Source organism: Phanerochaete carnosa, assembly GCF_000300595.1.
Source record: "Phanerochaete carnosa HHB-10118-sp unplaced genomic scaffold PHACAscaffold_2, whole genome shotgun sequence".
Taxonomy (NCBI): domain Eukaryota; kingdom Fungi; phylum Basidiomycota; class Agaricomycetes; order Polyporales; family Phanerochaetaceae; genus Phanerochaete; species Phanerochaete carnosa.
In genome coordinates, this window is record NW_006767629.1 from 827,907 (window position 1) to 848,474 (window position 20,568).

General features: G+C 54.1%; 7 protein-coding genes across 7 annotated transcripts; 5 read left to right on the top strand and 2 right to left on the bottom strand.

Moving 5' to 3' along the window:
- The first annotated feature begins 64 nt into the window (after nucleotides 1–64).
- PHACADRAFT_181013 (uncharacterized protein) lies at nucleotides 65–1,662 on the top strand. The gene is made up of 6 exons (XM_007391502.1): nucleotides 65–201; nucleotides 265–366; nucleotides 439–640; nucleotides 721–956; nucleotides 1,015–1,223; nucleotides 1,281–1,662. Exons 1-5 carry the CDS (start codon nucleotides 73–75, stop codon nucleotides 1,201–1,203), a joined length of 858 nt encoding a protein of 285 aa, XP_007391564.1. The 5' UTR covers nucleotides 65–72; the 3' UTR covers nucleotides 1,204–1,223; nucleotides 1,281–1,662.
- A 98-nt stretch (nucleotides 1,663–1,760) lies between these two features.
- On the bottom strand, nucleotides 1,761–3,141 carry PHACADRAFT_249130 (uncharacterized protein). Its single transcript, XM_007391503.1, has 4 exons — nucleotides 3,020–3,141; nucleotides 2,710–2,965; nucleotides 2,594–2,657; nucleotides 1,761–2,540 (listed from the first exon to the last, which is right to left on the bottom strand). Exons 1-4 carry the CDS (start codon nucleotides 3,089–3,091, stop codon nucleotides 2,153–2,155), a joined length of 780 nt encoding a protein of 259 aa, XP_007391565.1. The 5' UTR covers nucleotides 3,092–3,141; the 3' UTR covers nucleotides 1,761–2,152.
- Nucleotides 3,142–4,256: 1,115 nt separating this feature from the next.
- Nucleotides 4,257–12,568, top strand: PHACADRAFT_169452 (uncharacterized protein). The gene is made up of 22 exons (XM_007391504.1): nucleotides 4,257–4,464; nucleotides 4,520–4,668; nucleotides 4,718–4,984; nucleotides 5,058–5,130; nucleotides 5,184–5,428; nucleotides 5,477–5,796; nucleotides 5,845–6,572; nucleotides 6,629–7,327; nucleotides 7,381–7,594; nucleotides 7,649–7,962; nucleotides 8,017–8,144; nucleotides 8,193–9,239; nucleotides 9,296–9,925; nucleotides 9,980–10,399; nucleotides 10,459–10,696; nucleotides 10,754–11,130; nucleotides 11,354–11,467; nucleotides 11,529–11,591; nucleotides 11,658–11,870; nucleotides 11,932–11,936; nucleotides 11,994–12,246; nucleotides 12,292–12,568. Exons 1-22 carry the CDS (start codon nucleotides 4,335–4,337, stop codon nucleotides 12,508–12,510), a joined length of 6,846 nt encoding a protein of 2,281 aa, XP_007391566.1. The 5' UTR covers nucleotides 4,257–4,334; the 3' UTR covers nucleotides 12,511–12,568.
- A 296-nt stretch (nucleotides 12,569–12,864) lies between these two features.
- Nucleotides 12,865–13,923, top strand: PHACADRAFT_169454 (uncharacterized protein). The gene is made up of 4 exons (XM_007391505.1): nucleotides 12,865–12,975; nucleotides 13,032–13,229; nucleotides 13,282–13,533; nucleotides 13,593–13,923. Exons 1-4 carry the CDS (start codon nucleotides 12,877–12,879, stop codon nucleotides 13,824–13,826), a joined length of 783 nt encoding a protein of 260 aa, XP_007391567.1. The 5' UTR covers nucleotides 12,865–12,876; the 3' UTR covers nucleotides 13,827–13,923.
- Nucleotides 13,924–14,279: 356 nt separating this feature from the next.
- PHACADRAFT_249137 (uncharacterized protein) lies at nucleotides 14,280–15,221 on the top strand. Its single transcript, XM_007391506.1, has 4 exons — nucleotides 14,280–14,308; nucleotides 14,365–14,517; nucleotides 14,583–14,843; nucleotides 14,897–15,221. Exons 2-4 carry the CDS (start codon nucleotides 14,422–14,424, stop codon nucleotides 15,131–15,133), a joined length of 594 nt encoding a protein of 197 aa, XP_007391568.1. The 5' UTR covers nucleotides 14,280–14,308; nucleotides 14,365–14,421; the 3' UTR covers nucleotides 15,134–15,221.
- On the bottom strand, nucleotides 15,220–15,770 carry PHACADRAFT_249138 (uncharacterized protein). The gene is made up of 2 exons (XM_007391507.1): nucleotides 15,581–15,770; nucleotides 15,220–15,511 (listed from the first exon to the last, which is right to left on the bottom strand). Exons 1-2 carry the CDS (start codon nucleotides 15,647–15,649, stop codon nucleotides 15,284–15,286), a joined length of 297 nt encoding a protein of 98 aa, XP_007391569.1. The 5' UTR covers nucleotides 15,650–15,770; the 3' UTR covers nucleotides 15,220–15,283.
- A 2,956-nt stretch (nucleotides 15,771–18,726) lies between these two features.
- PHACADRAFT_249140 (uncharacterized protein) lies at nucleotides 18,727–20,333 on the top strand. The gene is made up of 5 exons (XM_007391508.1): nucleotides 18,727–19,150; nucleotides 19,210–19,587; nucleotides 19,640–19,842; nucleotides 19,895–20,051; nucleotides 20,107–20,333. Exons 1-5 carry the CDS (start codon nucleotides 18,764–18,766, stop codon nucleotides 20,221–20,223), a joined length of 1,242 nt encoding a protein of 413 aa, XP_007391570.1. The 5' UTR covers nucleotides 18,727–18,763; the 3' UTR covers nucleotides 20,224–20,333.
- The last annotated feature ends 235 nt before the right edge of the window (nucleotides 20,334–20,568 follow it).

The following is a 20,568-nucleotide window of genomic DNA, read 5'->3' on the forward strand; positions in this document are numbered from 1 at the left end:
CTATGAGCTTACGTCGTGGCTGGAGCTTAAATAACTTACCGTGGGAGACCGTCAGGCCGCCGTCACCCTCACATGCATACAGCCGACCGCTTGTCCTTGGTCATCATGGCGCTCCAGCTATCTACAGAGATTTTACAGGACATCGTTGCGCTTCAAGGCAATGAGATCTTACGGCTAAAGGGAGAGCTGGCAGCCGCCGAGGTAAGGCTGCTGTGCACCGCGAGCATACTAGTAGCCTAGCTAGTGCTAACTTCAGGTTGATAGAGCCGTATCCAATCTCTAGAGGCCGATCTAGCAGAACTACGCGTTCATAACGAGTCCTCAGAAAGTAATGACGAAGATGGGCAGGTAGAAAGTCTGTCATTGGTCTGTATCATCCCAGGTTGGAACTAGATATGGAATCCGAAGCCTGACGATTCACATTTTATTTTATTTTAGCAAATAATCCGAGCTCAACCGACAGACTTAGGAACAAGCTCCGTCGGAGAAATACCTTTTTCATGTCTCCTTCCCCTTTATGAGGGGACGCCGCTAAATGCTCTGAGCAAACCTGCGAAGAAGAGTATCAAGAACGCAATGAATGTACGTCCTCTGAGAGAGCTTCTTCAAGCCCCCGCTAAGCTGGTTCTGGATTCTAGAAGTAAGCCTTTCCCTCCACGTTTCTCACTCAAAGCCCCTTATGCTCTCCCAGCGACATATCCTCTATGCTCGCCATCAAAGCGCAGCTCACGTTTTGGACGGATCCCAGCTGTGATACTTTGGTCGTCCTCGTACCACAGCGGCGCATCAAGAGTGACGGCGAGTGGGGCAAGTCCTTCCACGGCTATATGATCGGCCAGCATGAGATCTTCGCCGATGCCTCTGACGGCACGCGCTTCTATCTTGGTCAATACCAATCCACAAGCGGAAAGACGCTAAGACATACCGTCGTCCCATATCGTGGGCTCCCTGATGATGTGTGGTGTTCATTTTGAGCATAGTTCTTCAGGAGCTGATTGCATGCTTGTTAAACAGACGAAGGAGGCTCTGATCTCGAAGTCGAGCGTCGCTCAGTACCAGGACGAGGCTGCTGCGAAGTACGAGGAGGGCAGCTTCGTGCCAAAGCGCATCTACTACCGCCGCGTGGGCTTTGATCAGGCTCTATACGAACGCTTGTGTGCCATTGCTCCACGCACTGAGCCGGAAGGGAGCGGCAAAACGTAGGCGCGAGGCTGAGCTGCATCGTAAGTGAGATAGAGAATTCTCTGCGCTACAGTTATCCTTACGACACGCCCTCATAGTCTTGGGAAAAACGTGCATTAGCATCACGTCAGCTAGCCTAGGAATATCTCGTTCTTCACGGGACGAGAGGTCCCGATCCATCCCTGTATGATGGTTCTGTTCCCCAGCGACGAGAAAATTGAGCATATGACATCCATCCTTGCGATGAGCGCCTTCTTGCTAAATCATAGTATAGGCTAAGAGCACAAACCGCAGATCTGTCGATAAAGCTCCTGTTTCCCGCAATCAAGAAAAGACGGCAGTCTGGCCGTTAGCACCTGAGATACACGTCACAGAACCAGATTTGTGAATGCAAGCATTGCAGTAACGATGATACGGTTGGTTGAATGGGCTATATAAAGTACGCAAGGTTCATCTTGTACGGAGAAAAGCTATCTTGATCGGCAGAGGCCGGCCGTCGCTGCGCACTGGGAGCGGCTCGGACTCTTCGTTGTATCCAGACAAACAAGTCGTCTAAGATGTGTTATTGACTCTACTCATATACATAATGAGTAAATTATTACGTTCTCAGCCTGCTACAAGGAACACTCCTGCATGCAAAACGGTGGGGGCAACGTTTCGGTGCGCTGCGACCCGCCAACTCGGCTGCCAGCTGCTTTGGCGTTTGCTTTTGGGGCCTGAGGACAGTAGATAGTGTCAAACAAACGCTGCTCAAACAGCTCGTATACACCTCCGAAGGCAGATTCAAACGACAATCTCCGTTCCAAAGCTAGAAATGAACTGGATACATCGGTTATAGAGAGCTGGTATCAGAGCACAAAGAAGAAATCGAAAGGGTAGACTCCACACGGCGATCACATCCGCTTCCTCTCTAAACGTCGAACATCACAGCGAGGTGATAGCATAGTCCAAATTTTGGATCACGCGAGACTCAAAGTAGTAACGTGCCGAGCAGCGCAGAGAATATGAGCGCCGCGCCGCTGGCGACATTGACTGCTGCACCGCTCGAGCCACCAGTGGGTGCGGGGGCGCCACCGGTCGTAGAGCCCGACGGTCCGGCAGTGCTCCCGGCGGTGCTCGCACCAGAGCCACTTGCGTTGCTCGATGCAGCGGGGCTAGGAGTAGCAGCAGGGAGGTCGAAGCCTTGGATGCCGTCGGTCGACGTGCCGACGGGCCCCGGAGGCGCAGTCACGTTCACGTCCACGCCAACCAACGACGCGCCCGGCGTCGGCTCCCCAGGCGTCGTACCGTTGCTCGCGAGTGCGGTACTGACGACGTCATCCCAGGAGCCAGTGCCCGATGCGGGGGCGTTGATTGAGCTGGCAGAGAGCTTAGCTGCATTGCAGTGGATGCAAGTATGAAAGAAGCTTACCCAACCATGCCGAAGGTGCTGCAGTGCGGCCCCGGGATGAGCTGCGCGCAGTAGAAGTAGATGGCTGAAGGTGGATTGAGATGCCAGTGGGTGAACCGCGTAAAGGGGCGACTTACGCTCTTGGTCGTTGGTGATGGTCAAGTTCCAGGACGGGAAGTTACTAGTCGTGTTCGCGGGAATGAATAAGAAACCAGAATCGAAGCCGCTGGACATTGGCTGGCAAGGGCTCTGCGCCGTCGACTGAGTGATCGTATGGTTTCCCGGGGAGCCCTGCCACACGAAGTTGACGATTGTGCCGTTACTCGCAGTCACGTTTGGGGGCATGTACTGGTAGATACCACCCGGCGTTGCCGCCTCGGCTCCGACTTGAATCTGGATGTCTAGGTGAGCCTGCGGCCTTTAAAGAGATGCGAATGGAATGCTCACGGTAACAACAGTCTGGGCTACAGCCACTAAAGCTGCGGATAGGAGCACGGCAACAGCCGCTGAGGTGTGCATTCTGAGAGGCGTACTGGGGATGTAACGGTGGTGGGAGTGTGCGAGAAGTGAGACACCTGGGTGGTGGGTACATTGTGATAGCTCGCGCGACAGCTTATATATGCCTCAAGTATGCTTGTCCTCACGCCCAAGGGAAAGCCAGCGGAGTGAGGCCGTTCGCGATCAAGCGAGGGCGTGAGAGCCCTCGGGACTACTGTATTGGGTGACAGGCGGATACGAAAGCAGTGCGAAATGCACTCACGCACCGTGCTTCTAACGCGACTTTGTCATGCATTCGATAGGATTTTGTACGGCTAAGACACTCACTTTGAGCCTGCCTTCTCACACCTGAAATAAGCGACGAATCCGGCCTATCATGAGCTTGTCTGCAGGTAGACAGGCGAACATCACAAGCCTGCGCAGCTTGTGGCCAGCGCAATTAATTCCTAACTGTGGTGACGTACCACATGTCTGGGACAAGGGGTGAGAGGGAAGCTTAAGTCTTGCTGTTGCCAATGGCCATATCTCTCACGTTGTTGCTGAAACATGTCGTTCATGGGAACATTCGCTGAGCCAGTCTGAATGCGCTGGTAACTTGAACGAGTGGCTTCACGTATTACAAGCCGGCCTTACCAGGCATGTATATGAACATATCAGTAGTTGCGCACCGTTGACAGAATGCATAGGCGCTGTAACACTCGAGACTGAGCGTGAGGCGCCCGCAGCCAGCGATGTCATCCGGGCGGGTGTGCGCACATAGCCTTAGTGGCATGAAGTGACGGGCGTGTGGTCCGTCTAGTAGGAGCTTGTGAGACAGTGCGAGTTGATATGCGAGACTACATTGGAAGACGCGACATTGCAGCGTACCAACATTGAGCGAAACACCCAGATTTGATATTTTGCAGACATGACAAAACTTGTACAAGACCGAGGGCCGAGGCCCACAGATGTTGTTGAGCCGATAAAGTTTACTTCTGGCGGTGTCTGACCTCGAACGCGAGGCATTTTTGAGCGAAAGAGCAATAGAAGGGTGTCCTCGAAGCTAGAACAGGCCGTCTCTAAGTAGCGCTGATCCGCACTTTTGTGTGAGGCGGCTGGTGAAGCCGATGGATTTAGATTTGATGCGCTGATCCCGCCATCAACCTCGCCGAAGGGCGTTGAAACTTTCGCTTTAACGCTTGCTCAAGTCTGAACTCATCCTTACCCTCCCTGGTTCTATTTCGTGTCACTTAGCGTGTGTGAGACCTCGAAAATTTGGCGGGGAATGCATCCTCGTAACCGGTCTCTTCAGGGACCAAACTCTGGCCAAAGCTCGAAGCAAGGCTACAGGTTCCACAAGGCCGCCGATGTACGACAGAGCTTAAGGAACCAGAATGAAGCTATGCTTATCGAAGGTGTGTGACGAACATATGGCGGGTGTTATTTGCGTAACTTAAGTGTGCGGTGCAGCCCTAACGGCTCTGCGCAACCAGCTCACTGTGAAGCCAACTGAAGATACCGTTCGTGCAGATGACGAGAGGCTATTGTTTGTCAAGTCATGGTTGGACACGGATCCTGGGGCGCAAGATATTTTTGAACTGTGGGAGAGGGCTACCGCGGTGTGTGGTACATTGCTTTGGGTATCGCTATACGCTGATACTCTGACAGAGGCAGCTAGCGCTACTCTCTTCCATTCTATCCGTCCTGTCCTCGATCCTCGTCCTTCTCTCCGCCCATTATACATATCACTCCTATGCGAGCCCCATTATAAAGGCTGTTCTGTCTCCGCAATGGTCCCCGAGGCTTAACTCGTACCTGTCCACTACGCATAACGAACTGGTTCTCCTCACACTGAAGCTGTACAATAATTTGTCGACATTTGCTGGTGGACGCGAACGGCGGGCAGTCCTAGATGCGTTCCCTTGGGAGCTGAAGGTGAATACACTGTCTTTCCCCCTCCCCCTCCCCCTCCCCCTCTCCTTCTCCTTCCACGTACTCACCATCGCAGACATTGCCGAAACTTTTACATATGCGGCGTCGGAGCAAGCCCAGCGACAACATCGATATCATGGCGAGACCAGGTAAATAGTTTCGCTCATAACTACACATCCACCGATTGACACACGTACCCTAGACATCCGGACGCTGTATATCTTGTTTCTCCTGTCGTTCGTGGACTCTACGACCTCGACTGCCGTGAAAACCGCCTTCCTCGAGCAACGGCGCGACAGCTTTATAGGCGTGTTCAGGGGCCTCTTCCAAGATGCGCATACAGTCGTACGGAGAGTCCTAGAGTGCTGTTGGACGGGCATATGGTGCGACCCAAAGATCAAACGCACCGCAAAAATCAGCTTGTTTAATGAGCAGACGGTGCAACAGGCAAGAAATTTCCTCGGATATGTGTGACTGTGCTGATAGCATAGCAAGATCCTCACATTGTACGAACGTAGTATTTCGGAGGACGAGGACCAAGAGTCTGTTCCAGCTGACATCGCACACCACTTCCTCTTGGCGATATGCACGCGCCCAGGTACTGGTATATGCTTCAAGGACCGTGGGTGGTATCCGCGTGAAGATGAAAATCAGCCGACAGTGGAGAGGGAAGACGAGAGCCGGCGTCGCCAGAGCGGCAAAGTTTACAATAAGATCCTCGCGGGTGTGCTGAGGACCCTTAAAGTCAATGAAGACGCGAGACAGCAAGAGCTTGCGCTGCGTATACTTGAAGCATGCCCAGAGCTCGTCGCAGGGCGAGTGGCTCCTAGTGGCAAACTGCACATATACTCACTCATCTATAGGTACTGGCATGGAACTGCTCTCACACTAGAGCCCCGTCTATCCTCAAAATGGATCGTCAACATAGCCTTTTTTGGTTCAGTCATTTCCCTTCCCGTGCCCAGTGCGTCGTTCTTCCTGCCAGATGCAGACTTGTATCGCCCTTCGCCACCTGTGCTTTCTACTATCCTCGATAATATCCTTCCATCCATCAACATCAAAATTCACCTCTCGCGTGGTCTTCAGTCCAGCGTTCCGCTTGTGCAGCACTGCGCAGCCCTTGCGCTTGCCAAGTGCCTCGCCAAGTTTGGTGAGACTGCGAAGAGCATCCGCGCCGCTGCCGCTGCACTGGAGGAAGGCGAGGAAGAGGGCCAGTGGTGCCACCGGGCACGTGAGCTCGAGCGAGAGGTTGCGCGACGTGTGCCCGACTTCCAGGTCATTGTGGCATTTGGGCAGCAGAAAACCGCAGAGATGCACACCGCAGCGGTCGCGGGAGACCAGGGCGCTGTGACGAAAGCTACATTGCTTGCCGAGAGCGCACAGAGGCTTCTGTGGTTATATCACGAACATTTGCCCAGCCTTGTCGCTGAGACGCGGTTTGACGTCAGCAAATTGCTCCAGGGTATTCAAGAGGGCGAAAGTCAAGCTAGCGAGGCTGTCGTGCCTCACTCGGGACTGGTCGCTTTGAGGCAGTTGCATATTTTGAGGTTACTGCAGAGAAGCGAAGATTTCTCGTGGTCTGGAAAGACAGGCACGCTTTCTTCATGCAGCTCATAATATATATCTATACTTATCTGAGTTGTCCAGGTTCCCGCGGGAATCTAGCAATCCTGCTCCGCCTTTATGTCTACGCAACCCAGCCTTCGATGAACTTAGCCGTCGCCAACTTCCTCCGACAGACCCTCTCGACAACTGCCGCTTTCCAGCACGATCCAGACGAGGTGGATCTATGGCTGCGTGCACTGCCCACAACCAGACGCTTTGTGGGTGCGCAAGCGCCGGACGGCACGCCCTTGACAGACGAGGGCGAGGCTGTCATCGCTCTCCTCGACGATTGTCTGCAGCGCTGCATTAAGACGCCATACCGCTACCTTGAAGAGCTACAGGCAATCTGTACCCCTTCGGACTCCAGCGCGTGGGACCCTTCGCTTTTGCCAAGTCCAATGCTCGTCACAGTCCTCGAGCAAGTGCAGGCAAAAGTGAACGGGAACCACATAGTGCCGTCGGACACACTCGCCATTGTCACCTTCGTGCGGAAGTTGGCAATGAGTCTAGTCAGTAAGTTGCCAGAGCTGGGGGTCCTTGATGCTATTGCGAAGCGGTTGCAGGCGCTCAGTCTTGACGACAAGCACTTTGGCAGGAGCATGCGCAAGGCAATTGCGAGGGAATGTCGGCTCCTTGCGTTGATGAGCGGACAGCTGGCATCACTTGTGATACAGGGGGCTATGGAAGAAGACGATGGTGAGGTTGAGAAGCTGCTGAGTAGACTGCGGGAAGTCGGTATAGGTGGGTCTCGTTTTGCAAGCTTCCTTGAGATTTAAATTGAGCTCATTGCGTAGAGCCGGCTGAATTAAGAGAGAAAGCCGCGTACGAAGCAGTCGACTGGTATAGGTTGATGGACCCATCCTTGTCAAGCCAGCAGTTCAGTACGCTTGTCTCAGTCCTCGAAGAACTGCACAAGCCCGCTTTGACGGCACTCTTCGACTTTGTTCCGCCTGGGCAGGATCTAATCTTGGGAGTTGGGGAGCTAGCGGCGAAGCTGTCAACCTTGCAGTGCGAACATCCTTTCCCCTGTCTGCGACAGCTACCTGACCATCGTTTTTTTAGATGTGACTTCACTACACTGTTCCTCCACACGGAGCTCTCCGAGCTCGCCAATAAGCCTTCACGATATACACTAATCCAGGCTGTTCCAGTTATCACAGCTACCGCTCTTAGGCGTATATTCCGACTCATTGGCCATCGGCTCGTCTCAATGAAGCCCTCAGATGCAGAAAACTTGCTTCACCTGCTGGCAGAATTGATTTGCAAAGTTAGACGTGTCGCAGCCTCGGTCCTCATGGACACCCTGCATTTTCTCTTCGAGCTAGAGGGCGTGCAGCACATCTGTCATTCTGCTTTACCCGCATCTGTGAGATCAGGCATGTGTTGGCCCTTCATGTTGTCAGGTCCTGGAGCTCATAGCACCATCGCAGGCTTGACTGACTTTTTAAACCAGGCCGTCGACGGGAGGGATGGTAACGACCAGGATCTAGTCCGGGGGTTCGCCGAGTATTGGACCAGCATTCTTACACAGAGTCTGGACTCTTTGTCTGACGAGCAAGTACGAACATCTGTCTCATGTGGTCGCTCGCGCTTACTTCGTTTGCAGTTCCACACTTCTGTCATCTGGTTGCAAGTTATGACAACACCGCAGGTGCTAAACCTACTGGATCATCTTTCTGTGGATCGCTCGAATGAGCGAGTTCAACTGGCGCTTGAGGCGATCCTGAATAGGCTGTCGTGCACCGTAGAACGCGCCGATATATCGGGACTTATATTGCGTCTTCCTTCTCTGCTGCGTCTCCAGCACTCCATGCCCGGCTGGGAGAAGGTCATCGCTATCGCAATTGATGGCTATCTCCCCTCATTTTGCGACGGAAGTTTTTTGACTGGCCCCAGCAGCTCGTCGACGGTCGCTGTCCTCATCTCGGAGGCGTCTAATCGTTGGAGGTCTTTTGCACATAACAAGCATCCCGTCGACGTTCGCCTCTTCCTCGAGCAGCGGACCTGGACAGACCTCACGGCGAGTATCGTTCTACGCCTGACCTACAGCCAGGCGTCGGAGAGGCCGACTATCACGGAGTGGTTCCGTGTGGGTGGTTGGCAGGCGCATCCCATTGCACGTGCTGTGCCTGTTCTGCACGCCTTGTTGGATACTTACCTCCCACTATCACCCTTCGCGGATAAAGACGAGGACATCCTCATCTCGCTCTGCAAGGGCATATGCAATGAGATGCTGGCTCAACGCAGTGAAGACCTGCAGATTCGATGCAAGTTCTGCGTTGAGATGATACTCAGTATGCATCCATCTGTGCGCCCTCAGGTCTCCTCACACCTCGACGCTCACATGAAGACGCTTGCGGATTGCTTCAACTCGGCTCTATTCTCTCTTGCAGTCCATCTCGATGCGAAAGGTTCCCTCGGAAGCAGTGCAATTGAATACGGGCTCCAGTGGGCCGTGTCTGCACTGTCTTCAACAGAGACTGCATTATCGGATCTTGATGAAGACCTGGAAGAGCTACGTCGCGGGTTGGAGGTCGCGAGCCCCAAAGCGCATCACGCGGTGTCGGCCGTCACGGTGGCCATCCAAAGTCACCTATCGAACGCAAAGGGACTTCGCCTCGTTCAGACCATCTCGCGACGCGTACAGTTCAAGGTATGGTTCGATAGGCTTAGAATGGATAAATAGTACGCTAACATGTGCATTGGTAGCCCGTGACTGTGAATCGCTTTCTACAGAGCATCATCCAACATCCCAAGTTTCAAGCTGCAGCAGAATCGTCGAACGTGGAGAATCGAGATGTTAGGAACATCCTTGTCGATGTCCTGCACAGTCTCTTCCATTTGCATCCCGCGAACACCTGCCAGCCAAGTCATGTTGAGCCGCTGCTCTCCGTATATGGCGGTACCATGAGCGCCGCGGACCGCCAGCTATTGTCCATATTTCGCCTCTTTGAAGTGACGCGGAAGGTTTCCATCTCTACGCTGCTATCTCGCTGGTCACTCGCATCAGATGTGACGTGCACCACTGCGCTGGAGGCTATTCAGCACCTCGATCCGGCGCGGGTCATAAAGACATGCATATCATTCCCACAATACTACGCCGGCTCAGTGATGGAGGACGACGATGGGTCTTACGACGAGCGGCTCTATGATCCCATCTTTATCATATTACTATTCTCGTGCATGCTGACGACTAGCGTGCCCGCAACAGCCCTCGCGTGGGTGCAGATGTTCCGAACAAATATTGTCAGCTTACTCATCCGGGCCTTATCCTCACATCGAGAAGGCGTGCGTGCTCTTGCGATGTCCCAGCTTGCAGGCTTGTATTCGAACTTGCAGGTAAGACTTCGGTGCAGCGTAATGTCCGAGTTAGTTAACCGACAACATTTCCAGGATGCTGACATGCAAGAAAAACCGCACGTTATTTATATCCTCGACCTGCTCAAGAACGTCTACAATAACGACACCCATGATGGACAGTCACCCCGAATCCCAGCGTATACGACTTTGCACCTCGCTCATGCGATGCGCGGTGTTTTTTATCCTGCAGCATTCATTTACCCATTGACCGCTCGGTTCCTGCTGCAGCGACATGAGTTCGACACAAGCGACGTCCCCTTATTGTACACCACGCTGTACAGCGCCGGTGACCAGTGGAAGAAGGAGCGGATATGGATCGTGCGGTTCCTCGCCGATGGTCTGGTGGGCAGGCAGGAATGGCGTGTCCTTAAGAGGCGACATACATGGGACCTTCTGGCGAGCATCTTCCAGAGCGAGAGCCATGACCAAAATCTTAAGCGCGGTGTCCTCGAGGTACGACCATCGGTTCTTCCAAAGTAAACGTGCGACTGAGAGAGTGGCGTCTATTCTAGCTGTTGGCGAACCTGACCTGTAATCAGGCTGCGGCTAGGTCTCTAGTTCTAGGCTCTGGTCTGCTGTCATGGATTGAGCTGCAGCTTCAGAATGTCAAGCCTGGGGAAGGTCTCGCTTGGGTCCGGATCCTTGAGAACATTCTCGTTGTCCTGGATGTGACGAGGCTTAATGTGTCGACAGCCGGCGAGTGGCGTTCAGTCCTGAGCAGAAGCCTCCTCAGGCTGTTAACCAGTTCTGGTATGTCACCTTTTCGTCCATGCTCAATGCGCGCCGCTGAGGCGCGTGTCTACACAGCTTGTGACAAAGACATCCTCGCGCATGCTGTCAACATCATATTGCGACTCAGCACGACCGCAGAATTGCCCTCAGAGCTTGGCGACCTGGTTGCAGCATCGCTCATACATTTAGAAGGCCTCGAGAAAGACCTTCAGTCGAAGCCAATAGTCGCACCGATATCGGCACTCAAGGCGCCGCATTCTTCTGATATGCTCTGGCGAACTCTCGACGTCAGTATGCTCTCTCTCTGGGGTTTTTGCGTTGAGAACCTCTGGAGGGCCACGATGTCCATGGACGATAAACTGGCATCATGGGATACGTTAACAAGCAGGCTGCTAGTGTGGCGCGCGCTCGTAGGTGAAGCTTCACGAGTCGGCGAGTGGGCAAGAAGGGAAGTCATCCGCAATCTGAGTTCATGAAGTGCTGCTCGTTCTTCATGCATCATGTTATAGAATGTGCGATTGCATTCATTTACGTTTCAATCTTCACCACACTTTCTCCATGTGACCGTGAGACGACCGCTAGTGTTCTGCGTCTATCAGCGTGATGCGTCCTTGCCGTTTTCCGTCCATAATTGCTTTATCCCAAACAACGAGTTGCCAGCGCGCTTTAGAATAGAGTATGGAGGAGCAGAAGATAGCAATCTCGGTGCCCAGACAGATACATGAAGATATCGTCCTCTTGCAAGGGCAGGAGATTATCCGCATACGGGAACTACTCCAGACTTCCGAGGTAAGCGTTGCGCTTGTGGTAGTGATAAGTCTCCCTATATTTATAAACACTATTATCTTAGCCTCGTCTCGACGCCCTTCGAGAAGAGAGCGAGCGACTCACAACCGAGCATGAAGAAGCATTGGTACGTATGAGCACGTGCATCATGATATATCTGAAGTTAATGCCTACTTTCGCAAATGGAACACAGAAAGAGCTCGAAGAATTGCGGTCGCGTCCTCCGCCAGAGCCTCCGGCGCCGCCTGAACCCCCGAAGCCTCCTACCATCGATGAGATTGTTAAACTTGTCTCGCCCAGGGCCGCGTTCAGGAATGCGCAGCGCTTGCCCGCGTATGGTACCTTCCAAATCCCGGCTTTCCACGTCGGACGTAGTCCGCGGAGATGCGTGAACGCCTTAAAAGACGTATGTCTTCCCCTCGACTCATCATCCCGCAAGCAGGCTGACCCCATAACTCTTTGTCCAGCGCGTGTAAGCCAGCTCACCCTTCTCCGCAATGTCAGATGGCTGATTGTCGCGCACATGCAGTGGCTATCTGCGAGTCGTCATCTTCCGGGGTGGCGAGGGGCAGTGGCTCGAGCACTATAGCACTTGCATCGTTGTCCGTTCGGACAAGCGGCGCAGGCGGGACGGTTCCTGGGCTGACACGAAGCTCCTCCGACCACACCGGAGCGTGAACGTCGTCGCGAATCTCTTCGGGCGGTGGTACTACCTCGGTACGTATCAGTGTGCTGCGGTTGCAACACTGGACGCTGAGGCGTGGGAGGATCTGCCTGAAAAAGTATGTGTGCAGTCTTGGCCGTTGAGGGGAGTTAACGATTTGCAGTCTCAGAGAGGCGTGCTCAGGTTTATGGCGCACAACGACGACCGGCGTGAGGCAAGGGACGGAATACTGCGGGGGGACGTGGGCCTGCATAGGATAGAGCTCCGCCGCGTGAGCTTCGACGAAGCTGTCCAGGATGCGCTGGTCACCGCGGGCAAGAAGCAGGTCGAGAATGCAGACAGCGACGGCTCATATGGGTCCGATGGGGAGGCGTATGGTTAACATGGCTATTTTTTATGTCTGGAAAGTAGTACATATGTACGTTGTAGAGCACAAGACGTCGAAGAAACAAACGCTGTGTCGCCGGGCGGGACGGACTCGGAGCCTATGAATTGCTGATGCGCCAACACCTGTATAGCTGGAGTGGCACTTCTATTTATTCAATTTCACACTTGTTGCTGCTGACCACATTAACAGCCTCGAACTGTTATGCGTCGGTTGGCTCATCGAGGGGGGGGGGAGAATAGGGAAACGGGCCTGGAGATCAGATGAACGCTGAATTGCCTCGTGTCGCTGCGCGTGAGTATTAGTAACTGCTGCATTGATCCACTCGGCACAATTTAACCCACTCACTCAGTGCCGACTGCCATGTCTCTGCAACCCGTCTCCGCCGGTGTCCTCCAGGACGTAGTTGCTCTGCAAGGGAACGAGATCATACGTTTGAAGGCTGCACTTGCGGATGCGCGGGTGCGTCAACACATCGGAATACGAACTAATAGCGCTCACATCGATGTGCGATGTAGCAACGTATTTCCACCCTAAGGGAAGAGATTGCAGGGCTTAAAGGAAATCAGTCCGTGCCATCTGTAGATTCTAAAGCAGGCTCGAAGCCACCGTCGTACAACGATATCACTCTCTGTCCTGTGGATGATGGAGGGTTAAACGCGGCGGCCCTTAAGCACTTCAAAAATATATTGAAGTCGTTGGGTACGCCGAAACCTGTAAGCTGTTTCTTTCTTCTTCATAGGCCGCAGCCGTTGAAGATCTGAATAGAGTAGATGTGTTTTCAATGCCCGCTCCGCTACCGTGCGCTGGGAAGACGGCAGATTCGAAGTGTTCTCGATAATCAAACCGGAGTCCCGCTTATTGAAGAAAGGTGGATGGAGCGACGTCCATAACAGTAAACTCCGAGGCAGGCTTGAAGTATTAGGCGAGCTCTCGGGCAACTGCTATTACCTTGGGAGATACCAGGCCACCCATAACGAAGCCGTAGCCCCGAACGAATATCCTACTCTACCTAAACCAGTGTGTAATCCGCGATCGTCTCATTATCCGACTCTTGATAATATGCATTCTCTACCCAGATGCAAGACGCAATACTCCGCTGGTCGTGTTCGAAGACACACAGGTCTAGCGTACAGCTTATGCTCACGAAGGGAGAGCTTCCCTTGCGGCGGTTCTTCCTCCGACGAGAAAGCTTCGATCAGGTGCTCTACGAACGCCTGCTCGGCACTGCACCCAGCCCAGCTCTCGCTCTGGCTGAGCGCAGCGCAGAACATGGTGCTTCGGACGGCGAGGAAGGTTCCGATGACGACTAGTGGACGGAGGACTATTCCCTCTTGCAGTTTGTATTTTCTTCATGTATCTAATCGCCTGCTGTGCGACTATCTTCTAAATGATAAACGTAACTACGGAATGACGGTTACCCAAATCACGCAAAGTGCAACGTGTCCAAGGAGCGATAGAGTTCAGCTCTGCCGCTATTGGCCTCGTGAGCACTTGAGTGCGTGTTCGTCTCTGATTTGCCACCCCGTCTCTCAGTTGCCTCACTCCGAGATGGCTACTGCCCCAGCAATGCTGTCAGAAGATATTCTTCGGGATGTCGTTGAGTTGCAAGGCAAGGAGATCGCTCGGCTGAGAGCACAGCTAACCACTGCGGAGGTGGGTTTACGCCTTACGTCAGCCTGGAGAGATCGTGCTCATACAAGGATACAAGGAGCGCATCCGGGCATTGGAGCAAGGAAAGAGCAGTCTGCAGCCCTCTAATGCGAGCCAGGCTGACAGAAAGCCACACTGGGCGGTATGATGTACTCCATGTTAGCAGGCGATACATGCCCTCACAGACTTGTACGACAGAAAGGTCCGCAGAATAGTAGCAATGAATCCAGGGAACCAGGCACCGCTGGAAACACTATGGACATTCCGTTCTATCCTCCATCTTATAACGGCGAGCTTCTGCACTCGTTCGGACAGGGCAAACGCGCAAGACAGCGCTTTACAGAAATTAGGGTACGTGGGAAGTGCATTCGTCCGGGATAGTTTGGATGCCACTCCGTGCTAATTTTCCTGCACAGGGGTCCTCACTACCTGGCCTCCGCATCAAACAAGGCGATCTGATTCCCGAGGAGGGCTGCGAGTTGGTATGCATCCTTAAGCCGCTCATGCGCATGACCAAACGCGGCGGTATGTCATCAAGTGGCCCCAGCAAGCAGAAATACCATCGCGCCAACGAGGTTGCGGTCAAATTGGGGGTAAACTGGTATTATTTGGGGAGATACAGATGCGCCAAAGAAGACAACCTCGACGCCTCGGGATACCATGCGCTCTCTAGCGGGGTACGCCTTCCAATGTCTAACACTCTCGTCTCTTGAATCTGACTTCGTTGCAGGCCAAGCAAGCGCTCGTGCAGTCGTGTGGCCCCAAGAAGCATCACACGACCATCGAGGCTAAGCTTTGGAGCGGCGATATTGCTGTCAGGCGCTATCATCTCCGCCGTGAGGGTTTTAACGAGGATTTATATCGACGCTTGCTCGATGCTGCCGCTGGCGGCAAGCTGGACGTCGCTGATGGCGGTGCGGAGCTTGGGTCTGACGGAGCAGACGAATCTGGAGATGCTGATGAGTAGTGCAAGAAGTTCGTGGTTAGGTTCTTGTGACGGAGAGCGCGACAGCCCGTACATGTCTATTTTCAATACGTATATTCGTCTTCGTGGGGAACATAGCACCGTTGAAACGATTGTGCTGTACAAGCTCGCTTATGCTCTGCGAACAAAATACTACTTTTCTTCATCACAGTCTTCTTCAAAATCCTCGACATCCTCGTCCCGCGCCGACGGTCCAAATCTTGCATGCACTTTCAACAAGGCCGCCTGGAAGCGTTCGTCATATCCAACGCGGCGCAGCGTTAGTTGTGTGAGTGGGACGCCTCCGTTACGGAGCATCGTCGCACTCTCCTCACGGGTCGTCTGGTTCGTGTCTACGCGTGCGAGGACTGCGCACTGCATCTACACGCACATCCAATCCAACTCCACATTAGCGCGCCGCACATTCGTCTCACGAAAGGAAGCATGTACCTCGCGTGATAACCGCTTAAATGCCGCGACATCGACTGACCTGCGGTGTTGGCACTTGAACTCGCCCATGTAGAACGCACGCCCGTCGAGCCGCGCGACAACGTGATGTACGCGTGCGAACTGCGCGTGCGCCGACGCGGCGCACCATTGTCCGTCGGGCATGCGCTGCACGTCCGCGCGCAGGACTGTGCAGGTGTCATACGATGCGTCCCACTGTGTTTCATCACCGAGGCGCACAAGGGCGCGTTTCGCGGGGGGCCTACACAGGGTGTGGTTAGATTGGTCATTGAATTGAGGAAGAGATGCAAGGCGCACCGTGTCTGCAGGCGAAGGCGCGTCTGTCGTGGGGCCATGCTGAGTGCGGACGCGGCTTTGTGGAGATACGCTGCGGGTATCTTCGTGCCGGTGTGGAAGGGAGTGATTGTTGCTTTCTTGTATATTGGTGTGCGCAGCGGGCGGTAGGGTCGGTAATCGTCTGTCTGTAGGTTATGCTCGTTGATCAGTGCGCGTGCACCATTAAGGCGGCTCGTGAGGTCCGCCTGGGCAACCTGCGCGTGTGGGAGGTGAGAAGAAAGAAGGGATCAGCGAGGAGAGTAATGCACATACCTTCAAAGCTGTCATGTCCTCTTGAAGACTTTTGTTCAGTGCCTACGAAGCGAGCATCGACTGAGCATGGCGGGATGCACGGAGAAAGGAAGGCACGTACCTCTGCACGACCAAGCTCCCCTGTGAGCCTCCTAATCTCGTCGCCTTGTTGGTTCATGAGTGCCTCTATGTCTGCTCTTGTCAGATTACTGGGCGAACGCGACATGACGGGGATGGAATAAAGTTCAGGTCTTGCTTTCAGCTGTCAGCTGTAGAGTGATGGTCAGCTCATATGCTTCTCGCCTATCGCAGCCGCTTTTATAGGTGTGCGCGTAAGCTGAGAAATGTTCAAGGCTTTGCCACTGCCGTAATCATTGCGCCATGTATCACAGCAAAACGTAGATATTGGCTCGAGCTGCCACTCATGTAAGCTCTGCCTTTGTCTCCATATGCATACGACGAACGGATGCAGGGCAGGGCGGACACGTGTCGAGATAAAAACTCGCTGTGACACCGGTACTCACATCTTGTTCGTGTGCGCGAGTCAAGGACTAAGATGAGCGGCAGACTTGAACCAAGGCACGTCCTAACGCGAACGCGCTAGTACCCAGACGCGCTCCTCACGTGATGGAGCACGTGATGCATTGCGCGACGAGCACGCCATCGAGTGCAACGGCGGCGAGCTCGCTGCAGCCCGCTGCGCCACATAATCTGTCTCTTGCCTTCGTTCCGCCATCTTCTCCTGTCTTTTGTCCTCCCCTTGCTCGCCAGTTACCGTAGGTCGTAAGTGGATGACTCCACATCGATCGTGTGCATCTCAGCACCTGTGGACTCAATATAGACTCGCATGGTGGCAGCAATGGTGCAAGGGGTTCAAATGAGCTACTGAGATGTAGCCTAGAGGTGGTGTTCTTGACGAGGTGCTCAACAAGTGAGTTTAACAATCGTTAGTCTGAGCTTACACCTACCTTCAGACCCCCTGCTCTCCTCAACAGGCTCTTCTGGCCATTTGCGCCCTGTTAAACCTCTCGCCACATCGACACCTGCTGCTCATCGTTGGGCTCCCCCTCGCGGGTCCGTGCATCTCACGTATCTGCCCCAGACTCTTCAGACCCCCAAACCTCGCTTTGCAATACTCTCGCGCGTATTGGATGGTAGTCGTCTGATCGTTCCGTGCCTCGTGTCACCCCTCGAACACATGTCTCGGCAATGGTTCCAAGACTGGAACTACGAATACTTCCCGTGTCATACGCTTCGTCGACTGTGACATACTCGCACCCCTAACTGTGCCGCCTTACCTCCACGCGTTTGATACCGCTGGTCTTATCGCTGACGTATACGCCACACTGGCCGAAAGATTTCTACTGCCGGGCAGTTTCACCACGGCATAGATTTGCCCGCTTGGATGAACAGCACTGCGAGCTGTCCCACGCCCGCCAAGCGCAAGTTGTCGGCCGGGGCCTGTTCTGTCACACCCTCGTTCTCGTGCGCTACCCTGTTCAGACTTCCATCTTTCAGCATCCCCTTCGCGCCGTATCCACTGACTGCTACCGCAGTCCTCTTCCTCTGGATACTCCCACACATTGTGCGGAGCTAGAGTCGAACCTGGGGACAGATCATGCGCGGCTACATCACTGTCTCACTCGGAGGGCGCGGTTGGGAAACGTAATGGCGTCGGAGCTTTCTGCGCGTTCGATCTATACTGTCCTCGTGCTGCGTGTGCACCTGTCGCACCGCCGCTTGCCTTGCCGTGGCCGCCGTCTCCGAGTACAGAAAGGGTTTTTCTTGAGATGTTTGTTGGCATTTGCTCACGTCTCTGTATTTAGTCCATCTACTGAGTATAAAAGACATACTTGTCCTATCCTTCCTGCAGAGCACATCGCTCTTTCCCCTTGACCAAACTGACATATTCACCTTTGGCCGCACCAACAACATCGAAAATGCCTTCTCCCCTCTCGTTTCACTCACTCTCCGACAGCATTGTGCACTCGGACCACTCGGACCACTCAGACCTCTCGCGCTCCGCCTCGCCCTCTACTGCCCCTTCGACTCCCCCGTACGTACCGACCACACACTTTATCATCACCACGCCCGCGACGCCGATCATACTTGGCTCGCTTCCTGTGCAAGTCGGTGCAGACCGCGTGCTGCTGTTTAGCGGCAAGGGTAAGCTTGGCGAGTTGCTCGCGCAGGCAGAGGAGTTTATGGGAGAACAGTACCTTGAGGGCAAGAGCCGATGGGAATGCGTACTAGGTGAAGGCGATGTATCCTACTATGCTACGACGTACCTTGTTGGCGGCATCGATATTGCGGAAGTGGGAGTCGATATGCCTATGGTATGTGATTTGTTCCATGTATCCGCCACTCTCGGCTGATTTGTTCTTGCCCAAGGCGACTGAATCCTCCGTTTCAAGCCTCGCAGCCGCCTCTAACCTGCGCCTCATTGTTTCCCTCACCTCGCCGTCCTCGCTTACACTACACATCCTCGAACGCCCATCCTTTACCTTCTCATCTCTCACTGCTTCAAACCCGTATGGTCTACCCTCGCACGATGAGTTTGCAGCAGTGTGGCGTGCGTGGGACAATATCACACTCGGCATGATCCCTGCCGCGCTTCTGCACGCACAGCCGATCGAGTTGCGCCACCGCCCTCTCTTCTACATAGGACACCTCCCGACGTTCAACGCGCTCCTTCTCACGAAGAAGCTCGGGATTCCGATGGCGGAGCCCAAGTGCTACGCGCGCATCTTCGAGCGCGGAATCGACCCGGATGTGGACGACCCGACGAAAGTGCATGGACACAGCGAGGTGCCCGAGAAGGACGAAGATTGGCCGACGCTCGCGGAGGTGCTTATGTTTAGGGATCGCGTCCGCGAGCTGGTCGAGAAGACGCTTAAGGAGATTGAGAGTGGGGAAAGGAGCATGGGAAGGAGGCTCGTTAGGACGCTCATGATGATGCATGAGCACGAGGCATGGCACCTTGAGGTGTGTCCCACCCGCTGATCCCGTGTGAAAACATTCTTTGGCTGACAATCTGTCGGTAGACATTACTCTATATCCTACTACAGTCTCCCGCCACCCGTCCTCCACCCGGCTTCACGCAACCACCTTTCGCGCATCTCGCACAGCAGTGGGCCAGCGTCCCGCCGCCAAACACGCCACACGCAGAGATCGAGGGTGCAGTCACGTTGGGGTATGACGACCAGGAGCCCGAGGATCTCTCTGACGCACAAGAAGTCGCGGCCAACACGACACATGTATTCGGGTGGGATAACGAGAGCCCAGCGCGCGCGGTCGACGTGCGCCCGGTGCACGTTGAGTGGCGGCCTGTAAGCAATGCCGACTTCTACGTCTTCTGGCGCGCTCAGGAGGGCAAGATCGAAATGCCGAAGAGTTGGGTGCTTGAAGACGACGAAGTAAAGGTATGCGTCTTTGTTGGTGGTGTTATCAAGGTGCTGATGACGATGTGCACAGGTCAAGACATTCTATGGCGCGCAGCCGCTCAGTGTCGCAGGTACCTGGCCGTGCCTCGCATCATATGATGCCCTACTCGTGTTTGCTCGGTCTAAGGGCGGCCGGATCCCCACTGAACCTGAGCTCCGTCTGTTCCTCGACAAGTACCACATTGGGTACGACGAAGGTGCGAACATGGGCTTCAGGAGCTGGCATCCAACTGCGTGAGTCCCTTTGTCCTTCACGAGGGATGACAGTACTGATCGGGCGCCTTAGACCGACAGCAGGGCTTGCAGAAAACGGCGGCCGGGGGAGCAACGGCGGCGTATGGGAGTGGACAAGCACAGCGCTGGACGCTCATACCGGCTTTGCAGGCACGGGGATATTCCCTGGCTACAGCTCAGATTTCTTTGACAGAAAGCACATGGTCGTTGTACGTCTTCTTTTTATTTGTGTCATGTGTAGGTGTTGACAAGGCGAGTCCACAGCTTGGCGCGTCGTTTGCGACGGCCCCGCGTCTTGGTGAGCGGCGCACGGTGCGCAACTTCTACCAGCATAACTATCCGTATCCTTGGGTTGCCGCGCGGGTGTGTTATGACATCTGAGCTGGCCTTAAATGAGTTCAGGATTTTATAGCAGTTTTCTAATCATATTTACAAGTTTTGTATGCATTCCTTCGTTCTACTGGTATTACTACGATTACTATAACGCCTTCGTTGACCCTTTCATTTCCTGCGACCTGTGACCCTGTGACTTTTATACTGCCCCATGCCGAAACACGCTCGACCGACGTTATTTCCTCAGATGATGCGCCCCCTGAGTCCGTCGGTCGTGTCCGTGTCTCGCCCGACGTCATTTTACCCAGTGATGCACCTCCTGAGTCCGTCGGTTGCGACTCCGTGTCAACTGCTGCCCGGTCTCCTAACGCTGCTGTTCATCTCGGGACCTCA

Bases quoted from the DNA above. Each gene is read 5' to 3' on its own strand.
- PHACADRAFT_169452 (XM_007391504.1), top strand. From the start codon at position 4,335: ATGCATCCTCGTAACCGGTCTCTTCAGGGACCAAACTCTGGCCAAAGC. The intron at 7,963-8,016 runs GCATGTGTTGGC...GCACCATCGCAG, and splicing joins ACCCGCATCTGTGAGATCAG to GCTTGACTGACTTTTTAAAC. The intron at 11,468-11,528 runs GTAAGCGTTGCG...CTATTATCTTAG, and splicing joins AACTACTCCAGACTTCCGAG to CCTCGTCTCGACGCCCTTCG.
- PHACADRAFT_249137 (XM_007391506.1), top strand. From the start codon at position 14,422: ATGGACATTCCGTTCTATCCTCCATCTTATAACGGCGAGCTTCTGCAC. The intron at 14,518-14,582 runs GTACGTGGGAAG...TTTCCTGCACAG, and splicing joins AGCGCTTTACAGAAATTAGG to GGGTCCTCACTACCTGGCCT. The intron at 14,844-14,896 runs GTACGCCTTCCA...ACTTCGTTGCAG, and splicing joins ACCATGCGCTCTCTAGCGGG to GCCAAGCAAGCGCTCGTGCA.
- PHACADRAFT_169454 (XM_007391505.1), top strand. From the start codon at position 12,877: ATGTCTCTGCAACCCGTCTCCGCCGGTGTCCTCCAGGACGTAGTTGCT. The intron at 13,230-13,281 runs GTAAGCTGTTTC...AGATCTGAATAG, and splicing joins CGTTGGGTACGCCGAAACCT to AGTAGATGTGTTTTCAATGC. The intron at 13,534-13,592 runs GTGTGTAATCCG...TTCTCTACCCAG, and splicing joins ATCCTACTCTACCTAAACCA to ATGCAAGACGCAATACTCCG.
- PHACADRAFT_249130 (XM_007391503.1), bottom strand. From the start codon at position 3,091: ATGCACACCTCAGCGGCTGTTGCCGTGCTCCTATCCGCAGCTTTAGTG. The intron at 2,966-3,019 runs GTGAGCATTCCA...CTAGACATCCAG, and splicing joins TAGCCCAGACTGTTGTTACC to ATTCAAGTCGGAGCCGAGGC. The intron at 2,658-2,709 runs GTAAGTCGCCCC...ATCCACCTTCAG, and splicing joins CATCACCAACGACCAAGAGC to CCATCTACTTCTACTGCGCG.
- PHACADRAFT_181013 (XM_007391502.1), top strand. From the start codon at position 73: ATGCATACAGCCGACCGCTTGTCCTTGGTCATCATGGCGCTCCAGCTA. The intron at 202-264 runs GTAAGGCTGCTG...TCAGGTTGATAG, and splicing joins GAGAGCTGGCAGCCGCCGAG to AGCCGTATCCAATCTCTAGA. The intron at 957-1,014 runs GTGTGGTGTTCA...CTTGTTAAACAG, and splicing joins ATCGTGGGCTCCCTGATGAT to ACGAAGGAGGCTCTGATCTC.
- PHACADRAFT_249138 (XM_007391507.1), bottom strand. From the start codon at position 15,649: ATGGGCGAGTTCAAGTGCCAACACCGCAGGTCAGTCGATGTCGCGGCA. The intron at 15,512-15,580 runs GTACATGCTTCC...ATGTGCGTGTAG, and splicing joins TTAAGCGGTTATCACGCGAG to ATGCAGTGCGCAGTCCTCGC.
- PHACADRAFT_249140 (XM_007391508.1), top strand. From the start codon at position 18,764: ATGATCCCTGCCGCGCTTCTGCACGCACAGCCGATCGAGTTGCGCCAC. The intron at 19,151-19,209 runs GTGTGTCCCACC...ATCTGTCGGTAG, and splicing joins ACGAGGCATGGCACCTTGAG to ACATTACTCTATATCCTACT. The intron at 19,843-19,894 runs GTGAGTCCCTTT...CGGGCGCCTTAG, and splicing joins AGGAGCTGGCATCCAACTGC to ACCGACAGCAGGGCTTGCAG.